This window comes from Cydia pomonella, chromosome 3 (genome assembly GCF_033807575.1).
Source record: "Cydia pomonella isolate Wapato2018A chromosome 3, ilCydPomo1, whole genome shotgun sequence".
In the NCBI taxonomy this organism is placed as follows: domain Eukaryota; kingdom Metazoa; phylum Arthropoda; class Insecta; order Lepidoptera; family Tortricidae; genus Cydia; species Cydia pomonella.
Window position 1 is genome coordinate 20,925,081 of NC_084705.1, and position 13,327 is coordinate 20,938,407.

At 37.2% G+C, this 13,327-nt stretch overlaps 1 protein-coding gene across 1 annotated transcript in view; it reads right to left on the reverse strand.

The window, feature by feature from the left end:
• LOC133516293 (uncharacterized) overlaps nt 1–12,741 on the reverse strand; it is a 288,273-nt gene extending 275,532 nt beyond the window's left edge. Inside the window, exon 1 of the mRNA XM_061849145.1 lies at nt 11,933–12,741. Coding sequence (XP_061705129.1) covers nt 11,933–12,026 — 94 coding nt within the window. The 5' untranslated portion in view covers nt 12,027–12,741. The remainder of the gene's footprint in view (nt 1–11,932) is intronic.
• Between the last annotated feature and the right edge of the window lie 586 nt (nt 12,742–13,327).

Consider the following 13,327-nt stretch of genomic DNA (forward strand, 5'->3'; position numbering starts at 1 on the left):
CCTATAACAGTTCATTTTTATATGGAGTAGCTATCATGTAAAATCACCGTAAAATATTTGTAGACATTCTTTGGAAGTTTAGCACATTATTTTATTTAGAAATGTAACATTTAAGTAATAAAGAAACTAATAAAAATATATTTATAAGTCCAATCAAAAGAGACTTGAAGGAACTACCTATATATCATAGGGAAAATCATTCGACGCGAGAGCTCTCTTCTGTGGATATACCCAAAGTTAAGGGCTATTGAGCTTAATTTTCTGATTGAACCTGTGTTAAAAAAGCATGACTTCGTTGCGAAATTTTGTCCACAGGAGTAACATCTTTTGTTTTGTTAAATGAACCTAATAGATTGATTTATTCCTTAGGTATATAGCAGAATCCATTCTGAAAAATCGGCGAAGAGCATGTCGGGCCATGCTCAGTGTAGGGTTTCGTAGTTACCATTCCGTCAAAATAGGCCAAACGGGGGCTATTAATAAGTATCATGTACATTACAAGCATAAGGGAATAAGTACTTTTGCAGCGCTTTATACGTCTGTTTACCAAGGAGAGAAGATTTTATGCAATAACTCAAAAACGACTGGACCGATCATGTTCGCTATAGTTTACTTAACCTCTTGTTTCACGATTTTTTTAATATTTTCTAGGCACGTATTTTTTGTTTCTTTCGGACCGACTATTTCCAAAAATATTAAATCAAAAAATGGATTTTGGAGATCCTTACTTGTTTTGAAAAACCTATCCAACGAGACCCCGCACTATTGGGTCAAACCAAAAAAATAATAAAAATAAAAACATTTTGTATAAGAAGTACCGTACATTTTTAATACTTTTTATTTTACCGTTCTGTCGCAATCCATACCAAATTGCAGTTTTCTAGCACTAACGATCACGGAGCAAAGCCTCGGACGGACGGACAGACGGACATGGCGAAACTATAAGCGTGAGTACGTCGAGTACGAAACCCTAAAAATGCATATTTATCGTTGGTTTTGTTAAGAAGACAACTGTTACCGGCCTTAGACTGTAGGTAAGAGTATAGTTGAACGTAGTAATTAGTAGTTTTTAAATAAAAACTCCTCTAGCCGACCTAGCAGCTCTCTGGCCACTCCACGCGTGCAGAGGCTCTTTAACGCTGCGCCACTACTAATGGCCCCTGTTAACTGTTATTGCTGTCCACATATACGTTGTGAGAGTCGTTGTGTACATTATTGGTAGTAACTAAATAGCTGTTTCATATTATGCGGTATTTTTAATCTACCAAAATATGTGAAAATTTGTAACTATACTTGAACATTACAATTCAACTCTATTACTTACACATCCCAATAAAAAAGTGCTATATAAAATTACAATCCATACTGTCGTCTCGAAAGTCTGTACATGGAAGATATTCGAAAAAAAGTTGGCTGGGGATACTTAGAATCGATAACAGAACACGTTACAACAGTTTTTAGAATTTTTGTCTGTTTGTCTGTTTTTCTGTTTGTCTGTTTATTTAACCGCGCATCACGTGAAAACGGCTAAACGGATTTTGATGCAAACTTTACTAATCTGTCGAGAAAATCCCCGGCCAAGTTATAGGCTAAAAAAATTCAAGGGGGGGGGGCGTAGCCACTACACTCGATTAAGTTTGCACCTGAGTCTTATGGCGCTACAAAAAAGGAAAGAAGAAGGTGCAAACTTTTCTTGGTTTTTTTTTTTTGTTTGAATGAGGTGCAAACTTTTTTCAAATATATGCTACGACTATCGAGTACCCTGCTAAACTAACAGATGGCGCTGAAATTAAACCGCCGAGAAAGGATTTTGCCAAATTAACTCTAAATTTAGAAGAGGGGGTACGGATATCAACAAATTTAATTGTATTTAACAGTAAATTGATTGTCACACATTGCACAGTGCCATCTTTTGAGGAACTGAGTAAACATTTAGTAATCAAGTAAACTAAAAATGAGTTGACTTAAATACTTACGAATTAGTGGTAAAATCAACACGCGCATAACTGCATAATTATTTTAAAAAATATTAATTTTCTCCGTCATGAATTATACCTAATCGTAATTATATCGCATCCATATTCATACGTATAGCCTTCTTTAAGCACTTAATGATGGCCACGAAGGTGGGTACTAAGAAAAAAAAACAGTTTTCTCTAACGTTTGCGGAGTAAATGTCAAACGATTTAGAACTCGCATTTTATACGCGTTTAAATGCCTTCCCGAAAAAATGAAATCTTTCGCGAAAGTCTCGCAACGCATTAAGGCTACAAGGGGCACGGTCTCAGGAGTCTGAGGAAGACCACGGTAAGAGACTCAGTGGCGCTCTAGCCAAGCAGGCCGCTTCGCTTTCGGCTGAAACGGCATGCCAGCGCGAGCCTCCGTTGCGATCCCAAAGACATCGTACGCAATCTGTGAGATCGCTCGAAACTAGCGACGATCGTGATTTCAAACGTAGCCGCGACTACCAGAGACGTTATGCAGAATCGTTCCTTCCGTCCGTAAAAACCTCATTCGGAACGGAGACCTGACACAGGTGACGCAGCGTGAGAAATCTTGGGTTTGTGAGAGAGCCATACTCACGCAAAAAAAAAGAATAGGCAGCGGCAGTTAATGCGCGGAAATCGAAGGTGAACATGCAGTATATAATTCCTCTAACACTGTCTTGGATGAAGGCATCGTCACAACATACCCGGTGGAGTTTCTAAACTCATCGAGTGCTTCAGGATTCCTAGCACACGTTATGCAACGGAACCCGGCTAAAAGTAGTGCAACTGCAGCGAAATCTCATCGAGGCGCAGATCCTGATGGGGTGCGGCGCCGGAGAAGCCGTGTTCATCCCGCGCATGCCCCTCATCCTGAGCAAGTTCCTGTTCCGCTTCAAGCACCTAAAGTTATCCTTGAGCGTCTGCTTTTCCATGACCATTTAACAAGTCGCAGGGGCAGACATTGTGCGCCGCCGGCATGGACTTGCGCACGGGTTGCTTCTCGCACGGGCAGCTCTACGTGGCGTGTTTGCGCGTTACCAGCTGCACGGAGCTATACGTGCTAATACCCGCCAGGAAGACTTACAATGTGGTGTACAAAGAAATATTGTAAAATGTCAATGTTAAGTAAATAATTATACTTTACATACCTACTTATTTGTATGTAACTGTAGATATAATTGTATGTATATATTTGGGTGTGCATACATAAACATAACTGTAAATAAAATGCAAATGCTCGGCCTCAAGATTTTGATATCTCTTCTCCTTTCCTCTCATCTTACTTCTAACTAACATTACACCTAAATCCGAAAGTATGTTAGGAAGTATGGATTTATATATTTCTTACCTTTTCATGGACCGATTTGGATGATATTTGCCATGGACATGATTTGGATAGGTACAGTCAAGCACGCAAAAATACAAAAATGGTACTGTATTGTCCGATATACACCTACTACTCTATGTCGTTTAAATCACCTCAAAAATTTGAATAAGCGCGAAAAAAACTTTTGATTTTGGAGTGTAGTCTAAGTGGTACCTAATTGTAAAATATTTTATCTGGACTATAGTCCTCTAGCGTATCCATCTGTCAACTTTACTTCAAGTTCCACCTCCATGGGAGAGGGAGAGAAATTAGGGGCGAAATAGCCGCTTAATAACAGAAACCTAATTCCACGCGGGCGGAGCCGCGGGCACAGCTAGTAAATAATATATATAGAACAAATAAATATACATACACACAAATTTTATACTCGTACAATGTAGAATAAATAAATATACATACATATATAAATATATTATACACACACCCATTGTGTAACATCATGAGGCCGATAATTGAACCTTGTCAAACAAATACTAGAGCAACATGTGCTTGAAAGTAAATTTGTTCCGAGCCTGCCTAATGGAGAGAGGAAGAGCATACAACAGCCGGATTGCCTGGAACGATGAAGGAATAAGACTTAAAAACCTGCTCGATGTCGGGGGACGATGAGTTTGAGGCTACGGGAGTTACAGAGATCAGTGCCGGGACGCAGGGCGGGTAACGAATTTGAATATTTAATAAGATAAGACGCAATCTGTTCTTGATTCAAAATTAATAATTCCTTTGTATTACTAACCAGGTACGTATATAAGTAAGTATTCCTAAATATGAGATTAAATGCATTTGACAATAAACAAATAAGACGATGAAATTATAAAAATACACTTCCGTTACTTAGATATTGCGCGAATGCTAATAATGTATAAACAAGTAAAACAAGCAATAAGAAAAGAAAACCATTTCAGAAACAGATGCTATTTACTCGCTTGAAAATAAATAACCGCACATGGTTGTACAAAAAAGAGAAAATAAAAGAAATTGCCTGCCAAGTACAATATAGGAGCAAATTCAAATTAAATTCGTTTAAGTAGGGACGTATTTTGTCAAATTAAAACGTAAGTGAAACACGGCAATTAAAAAAACGACGCACACAAATAACTCGATTTATTCGTTTCACGCCCGCAAACAGCACTAAAACAATCCCAATTGGATGTGAATATTGAGTGCACCATACTCTAACTTATATACCCAGGCGTAGGCTGCTCGCAAAGTGAAAATCGGACACACAAAACATTCTATGTACTTTGCCTTCATCTCGATAAACCTTTCAAATTAATGTTTTCAAAATAGCCTTTTATTTACCCCAAACAATGAATTCTTAACCATCATTGTGAACCAGATGTTTACATTTCTGTTGTATTACGTAACCAATATTAATTGCGGGAAAAAGAGCCCACACTAAACTCATACACATTGGTAAATTCTAACGACAAGTGATAGAGTAATCACTTAGCGCATTCATCAATCACGTTACACCGGAATAAGCTTATAAGTTCCGGGCTTACAGATGGTTTATCGGGCATTAGACGATAGTGATAAGGAATAATGAATATACCCAAGACAATATTCAGACAGATTGCATAATACAACGTGACAAGTAAAAGACAGCCAGAGGAATTAGTATTTTGCTATTTTAGGGCATTTTTGCGGGATGCCTATTACATATAGACCAACCGCATTAATAAGGTTACACAATCCTTTACTGTGAGTCAAAGTAAGAAAAATCGGTCAAGTTCATATCGGACTGTTATTACCATTCTGTCAGAGTAAGCTAAACGGGTCAGAGTGTCAGAGTAAGCTAAATTAAAGTATCATGTACCTACATTATAAGTATAAGGCAGCGCGACCTTCGCAGCGCTTTGTACGTCTTTTTAGGAAGAAGAGAAGATTTTTGCAATTATTCAAAAACGGCCGGACCGATCATGTTTGCTATAGTTTCCATTGAAAGTACTTGTTAAGTTTTTTTTTAATATTTTTTGGACCCATGGTTCAAAAGTTACAGGGGGTGAGGTCACGTTTTTTTTTTCCTTTCGGAGCGATTATTATATAAAAAAATCACTTTATCAAATAATGGTTGTTAGAGATCTTATTCCTCCTCGTCCTCATCCTCGTTTTGAAAGACCTATCCACCGATACCCCACACCGTTGGGTGAAAGCGAAAATAATAAAAAATATACATGGGTACCCTAAAATTTGTTTTTTCTAGTTTTTATTCCACCGTTCTGTCGCCATGCATGATTTATGTACCTATTCATGCCAACCTGCAGCTTTCCAGCACTACTGATCATGGAGCCAAGCCGCGGACAGACGGACAGACGGACATAGCGAAACTAGACGTAATATTTTAAGAATATTATTAATTGTTTTATAAGTCTTACAAATTTAATGTTATAAAATGTAATGTCCCATAGTTCTTATGTCGTTCCCAATATCATGGTGAAGTACTTTAAGATTATTGTGATGTAACATATGTAATATATACGATGTGGTTGTACTTAATAAATAAAATAAAAATAAAATTAATAAATGAGTATGAGTATAAGGGTTCCTAGACTACGAAACCCTAAAAAGGGTATGTAAGCAAAATTTAAAAAATACCTAAGTCTGATATATCCCAATACTTTCGCGTAATCAGTTTGTACTGAAATATAAATAAGCAATTAATAGTTATTTCACTCTACATGTGTTTTTTTTAATATAAACTTTCTTTTTTTGTTTTAAGCGTAAAATTAATAATTAGAACATATTTTTCATTAAAATTTGCAAGATAGTTGAGTAATAAAGGCATAATCCTAAACGTGACGTAATCTACTCGTAACTGCGCTCTTTTTTTATTTTTAATCAAAAGGGAGGCCACGTATGTAACCGGAGTTTTGTAACCAGTTACCTAAGAAGAGAAAATGATCCTCATAGGATTACTGGTATCCAAGTGATATATTTTTTTCCTTTCACGTAACTGAGTTACAACCTAGGAAAACTTCCTAAGGATTACGAGAAAGTTTTTTATATTCCTCGTAGGTAACTGCTTGAAAGATAGATAGGTATGGTATTATCAACCTCTTTTGATATCATGGCACTCAACATATCGCGTCCGCGGCATTACGTTAGAGTTCTTGCGGACGTGATATCGTGTCTGCGGCATTAAGTTGAGGTTCTTGAAGACGCAATATCGAAGAATATATTTTATTGCAAGTAATGCCAGTTTCATAGAGGGCAGAGCAGTGGGGCAGAACAGTAGGCAGCACGGTACTGCTACAACCTGAACGCACAAACTGAGACAGAATAGTATAGTACTGTTCTGTCTCAGCTTGTGCTGCCTACTATTCTGCCCCACTGCTCTGCCCTCGTGTGAAACGGGCATAACTTTTCAACTCAAATATAATGAACTAAGCGTAGACTAACTCCTAATACTTTCTGTTGCCCTGGTACTTTTCACTCTTGTCTCACCACAAAATTCGTCACTTATTCCACACCATGTCTTCAATTCCAAAAAAATAATATGGTATAGGTCCTAGGTAAAGCATGGGTCCGGATCACTCATAGTTTCATAAGAGTATTATTTATTCCTTACTGGATACTAGTTACGAACAATCATAAAGGTATCAGTAAAGGTAAAAATCCTATTACTTGGATACCAGTATCCTATGAGGATCATTTTTTTTTATGTAACTGGTTACAAAACTCCGGTTACATACGCGGCCGAAGGGAAATGAACGAATACTAAAATGAAAAATAGATATTATGTACCAAAGAAAAGGTGACCAAGCCCATCAGTGCACCCTAGTTAGTTTATTTTAATTGAATTTCGTAATGATAAAACAATTAAGGTAAGAAGTTGAAATATTTGAGGTCTGGAATTTTGTAATCATTTTATAGCTTTATTTATTTTCAATTTGTTATGCTAGTTCGTTCATTGTCTATAAGCGTACCTAAGTAAATTATTGTGATAAAATCAACCATGCATGACCATCAGTCAATGTCCCTATTATTAATGTAGGCTCAGCCGCTTGAATACTGCTGAACAAATGAACTTATATTTAGGTTAAAGGAAAGTGTATGTACCTACTAGAGAGAAAACCAAAATTTAGGTGAACTAAGTGTGTCACGTGAAAGTCAATTAAATCCAAAAGGATTAATAAATGTTCTTAGACTTAGAATTAGAATCTAAAGTTTGCAGATATTCAATTATTCATGTTTCATTTATCATGTCGTAGGCGTACCTATATTTTCAATGTAAAAATACATCCCACATTTTTTTTACATTAACTTACACAAAGGATATAGAAACATTAAAATGTAGTCTACAGCATTGCAAGGCCCTATGTGAGCAATTGACCATAGTCTTAACCAATTACTTTCATAACAGACAAAAATAATGTATGATATCGATATATGTTGTTCAAATATCGATATTTGTAATGGATGCGCAACTAATATTACGAGTTATGAGTATGTCAGAATCTGCAGTAGCTAGTAACGACTTATTTTTAGAAATCCCATTTGCCGATTGTATTCGAATGTGCATCGATGGAAGGGTGGCTCATGATAATGGCGCGTATCTGGCGATCGAATGCAAACGAATAATCCGCATTAACAGTGCCTTTCAGGTTTTTTTTTTACAAAGGACGATAATAGGATGCCTTAATATTCGAGCTATCAACTTATGTTTATTTTTTGACTCAATTGACAAATTATGTAATGGTTATTTGTACAACAAGAGAGCAAAGTTTGATATTTGTTCGAGTGCTTATTTTGAGTCCCGTGCAAGCGAAATATTCTAAAATAACTTTGGTCTCGTGTAGTACACAAAACTTTTCACGCCAGCAGTGGGAATATATTTGTAAGGTAAAAAAAATGAAAAAATGTAATCCTTCTTCATCACTTATGTTTTCTTAAGGTATTCTAACAATTAAGTTTAATTACCGCAATTAAACAAAACGGAAGAAATTTCAATACGGAAATAACGAAAATCAATTGAAAGTTCAATTGACGACTTTTTTTGTAAAAAAAAAAACATTTAGATACGGTCCGAATTGTGGATGCTACCTACTACATATTTGTCAACTATAGTAGATCGCGAAAAAAAGAATAATTTACTTTGTATTGTTGTTTTTTGTAAGTTCATTGTTTTGATTGTGCAATAAAATATAATGTTTTTTTTATTAATTAATTATTTTAAAATAATTTCACTAATTAATTACATATTACGAATGAATGCTTGTAGGGTGTTTTGGGACCAAGCGGTCTGACTTATTTCGGGGGTGTATTATAAACCGTCAATATACCGTTGAATTACGTTTGAACTTTTTTTTGCTAGTGACGTGAAAGGGACAGAGATAATAGAATCCAAATATTTTGAACTTGTATTAGGCCCCGCATGTAGAAATGACATTCGAATATAAAGGTCACTTGAATGTCATTTTGTCTCACTCAGTGAGAAAAATGCCATTTTTTGCTCACTGTTTTTAAGCAGCACCCAAGGGTGCTGAGCTGCTGAGGTGAAAAAAATATATTCATCCCGATTCTTCTTACAGTGGGGCTTTGTCAATTAGTGTATTAAAATGTCCCATAATATTTATTATTATTTATTACCTACATATGTAGGTGTATAAGGGTTCCGTACCATTTATGACGTATTAAAAAAAACTACTTACTAGATCTGGTTCAAACCAATTTTCGTTGGAAGTTTGCATGGTAATGTATATCATATATTTTTTTTAGATTTTTCATTCTGTTATTTTAGAAGTTACAGGGGGGGGACACACATTTTTTCACTTTGGAAGTGTCTCTCGCGCAAACTATTCAGTTTAGAAAAAAATGATATTAGAAACCTAAATATCATTTTTGAAGACCTATCCTTAGATACCCCACAGGTATGGGTTTGATGAAAAAAAAATTTTTTTTTAATTTTTATGACGTATTAAAAAAAACTACTTACTAGATCTCGTTCGAACCAATTTTCGGTGGAAGTTTGCATGGCAATGTATATCATATATTTTTTTTTGATTTTTCATTCTGTTATTTTAGAAGTTACGGGGGGGGGGGACACTTTTTACCACTTTGGAAGTGTCTCTCGCGCAAACTATTCAGTTTAGAAAAAAATGATATTAGAAACCTCAATATCATTTTTAAAGACCTATCCATAGATACCCCACACGTATGGGTTTGATGAAAAAAGATTTTTTGAGTTTCAGTTCTAAGTATGGGGAACCCCCAAAATTTATTGTTTTTTTTTTCTATTTTTGTGTAAACATCATAATGCGGTTCATAGAATACATCTACTTACCAAGTTTGAACAGTATAGCTTTTATAGTTTCGGAAAAAAGTGGCTGTGACAGAATCGGACAGACAGACGGACATGACGAATCTATAAGGGTTCCGTTTTTTGCCATTTGGCTACGGAACCCTAAAAACGATGAAATAGAAATAAACAAAACAAATAAAAATATTTAAGAAATTTTTGTAATTACGTTCAAGATCTAACCATCTGTTATTTTCTTAGTTCAAAGGGAGTCAATTACACAAGAATTATTATTCTATTTTCAAAAGCCTAGGTAAACCCTCCCTCGTCGTAGACTCTATTTTAAATAAAACTTGCATTACAAGATGGCTGAATTCCCTCCCAAAAGATTGTTAAAATCTCCTTACCTAATATTATAAGTTTTATAGGTAAGCCAAATTTTAATTAAAATTTCTCCCCACCATTATTAAATGCTTCGCGTTTGTATTTGAGTAAAAATCTGCTACACAAGCACATTATGAAACGAAACATTTGGCTTATAAATTTCGCTGTATTGCCATCTTCACGACCGCACGAAATCGCCTTTTTATTTCAATATTCAATTTTTAAATAATGTCAATATCCATTGAGGAAAATGGGGACTACGTTTATATGGACAAGCGATATATTTAAGATGATTGTTTAACCTGCCCGACGTAACAACTGGGGGCCTACCGCGAAAACCGAAATTCGCAAATTACGGGGATCTTTCTCTTGTACTCTCACTAATACGTAATTAGAGTGACAGAGAAAAATGCCCGCAATTGACGAATTTCGATTTTCCCGGTAGCCGCCCTGATCCAGAAGAGATCGCTTTTCAACGTTTCGATAGTCCAAATAATAAGTAGCCTGAAATCCTTATATGAGATGAACCTCACAGCACTGTGTCCTACCAGGACTTACTTACGGAGCGGAAACCTGGGTCTTTACAAAAGAAATCTTGCACAGATTACAAGTGACCCAAAGAGCGATGGAAAGAAGAATGGTAGGAATCTCACTTAGGGACAAACAAGTGGCTTCGAGAACGCAGTAAAGTCACTGATGTAACTAGGCGAATGGCAAAACTGAAGTGGGAGTGGGCTGGGCGTGTGGCCCGAAAAGACGGCTCGTGGTGCAAGAGGCTGGTAGAGTGGAGACCTTGGGGAGAGTCGCGCCCAGCAGGGAAGCCAAAAATGCGTTGGTATGACGATATCAAGAGGACAACTGGATCGAAATGGGTACATAGAGCGCAAAACAGACCAAAATAGCAAAAATTGAAGGAGGCCTACATCTCAAAGATTGAAAACGGCTAAGAAGAAGAAGAAGAAAAGTTTATATTGCCCGTTGTTTCTTATAAGTAGGTATTTAGTATTAGTATTTAGCAGTATACCTATTAACTTAGACGAATAAGTTTAACCAAAAAAGAAAACAACACGATTTCAAATTTATATACTTCCAAAAGATAGATCTTGTAAAAAAAATGTTTATCGTCGAATCGTTAAAGAGTAAACTTACGTTAGCCTAGTTGATAATTTGGTTCCTTCTTCCCTCATTCACTTGTCTAGTTAAATTTTTGAGGTTCATTCAAGGGTAACTAAAGGCGCCCACTGATTACCGGTTTGACGGACGATATCGGGCTGTCCGTTATTTGAGAATAAAGGGGCCCACTGAGTTATTCGCAAAGTCGGATACTGACAGGCTGATATCGTCCGGCAAACTGGTAATCAGTGGGCCCTGGTGGGCCCTTTATTAGCGAAAATGCATATCAGCGCGCTTGTTTAAGTAGGTCATCACGCTCGTACGTTATAAAAATGTCTTGGCTACCTAATCATATAGGCCTACCGATTAACTGAGGCGGTAGTTAAGAAGTTATCAAGGTCAGCTACGGACTGGTTGAAGGTTTGACTGCATGAAGTTGATTTGTATTATATTAAATAAGTAAAATGTTATATTATAAACTAGTTTTAGTCACAAAACTCAGCTAGGCACCTAATAGAAAGTCACCACTCAACCTCTTTACCAATCGCTTGGAATGAGTGCCTATAGTAATTCTAGTAATAGTCAGCTTGAGATCAAACATTATCATCTTATTTTGTCAGACTTGCAGATAACGATGAAGCTCCGTTTCGTCACATAATCATCAAGAATATTCAAATATAACAGTAGACGTCGCTTGGCATACATTTCAATTCGTATCGCGTCGCGATTTCTTGCTTTCCGACGCTCGCCGAAAACGGTTACGTTACAAACTAATAACAGTTTAATATGTCGTTATGCGCCAAAACGTGAGTAATATACCTGTTTTATTGCTGTTATTGTTGTTGGTGGTACTGGAAGACTGGCTGAAGAGAGCGGCGCCCGTCAGCCTTGCACGACGCAGGATCCACCACATCTCGACTTTTGAAATCTCGAAGTACCCACAAACCACAAAGACGAAAGCTAGCGTAGCGTAAGGGTTAAGCGGCTACAGCTTTTCCGTTTGGGTTTCAATGTTAGTTTAGGATCAAGTTATTTTTAAGTTAAATATTTAATTGCACTGCACATTTAAAGTACACAGAAGTCGTATAAACTATTTGTTTTTAGAATAACTTGTTCGTCATTTATTCACTTGCATCCAAATTTCGCGCCCCACAAGTCGGAAAGTCGTAATAGTAGTGATAAATAACGGTTTTGGTTCTCGTTCGTGTATTGCGCAGGGCAGGGCGGTACGGGCGGCTCGCGGCGGGCGGCAAAGCTACTGGCCGGCGGGAGGCGGGACCTGCGCACAACGACAAAACATTCTCACACAGGTGCAAATTTAACAGGTTGGGGTACACTCTAGGGATATTCATACCGTTTTTACAGAAGTTTATCTTGCACATCCTCGTACAAAAACTTTTCCTTAGTATTTGTAAGTTGGCGACAATCATTATGTAAGCTTAATAGCGATAAAATGTTTTAAATGTGCTTAACCAAATGGTGCTTTCAGTACGGATCAAACGAAGATTAATGATAAAGGATCTTAAAAGCTAAAAGACTATCTCCAATGATGTTCAGTAAAATAAAATTAGTGGTTACAGAGAAATAATCGATTTAGTGTTTTTGCTGAACATGCCAATCTAACTTTTTTAAGTAATTCGACAAAAAAAAAGTATTCACATTAAATTTTTTGACAGGACAACCCGTGGTGTCCTAATTCGTCGACCTCACTACCGCAGGGGCACCTGTGTGGAGCACAGATGCGAACTCCAAGCCGAAGACAGGTCGCGATGCGAAGGGTGTCCGGCGTGAGGAAGGTTACAGTGTTTGGTGAAGGATACGCCCGGAGCCACTCACCAGATTCCCTCGACGCCGAAGCCAGTAGTCTGGCCCGTTCGCGACCTGTACTACGGCTTAGGAGGGAAGTAACTGAAATTTAGCACATGATGTCGTCCCAGCTCCTTTGGTAATTTGGATGATTTGGGAAATCCTTACTCGGGCAAGCACTTGACCAAGCTTTCTTGGCTTCATCCAAGCCCGCAATCTCATAGTTTGAGGGAAGACCCCGTAGGATTTTTCCTATGAGATTTGCGGAGCTGTGGACTGAAGACAAAAAAGCTGGTAGGGATACACTAGAAATTTTTCTGATCCCTAGCCCACCATGACGGATGGGTAGGGATGCTTGGGTCCAGGAATGATCGCAGAGCTGAATGTTAAGAATGGATTCCAAAGTTG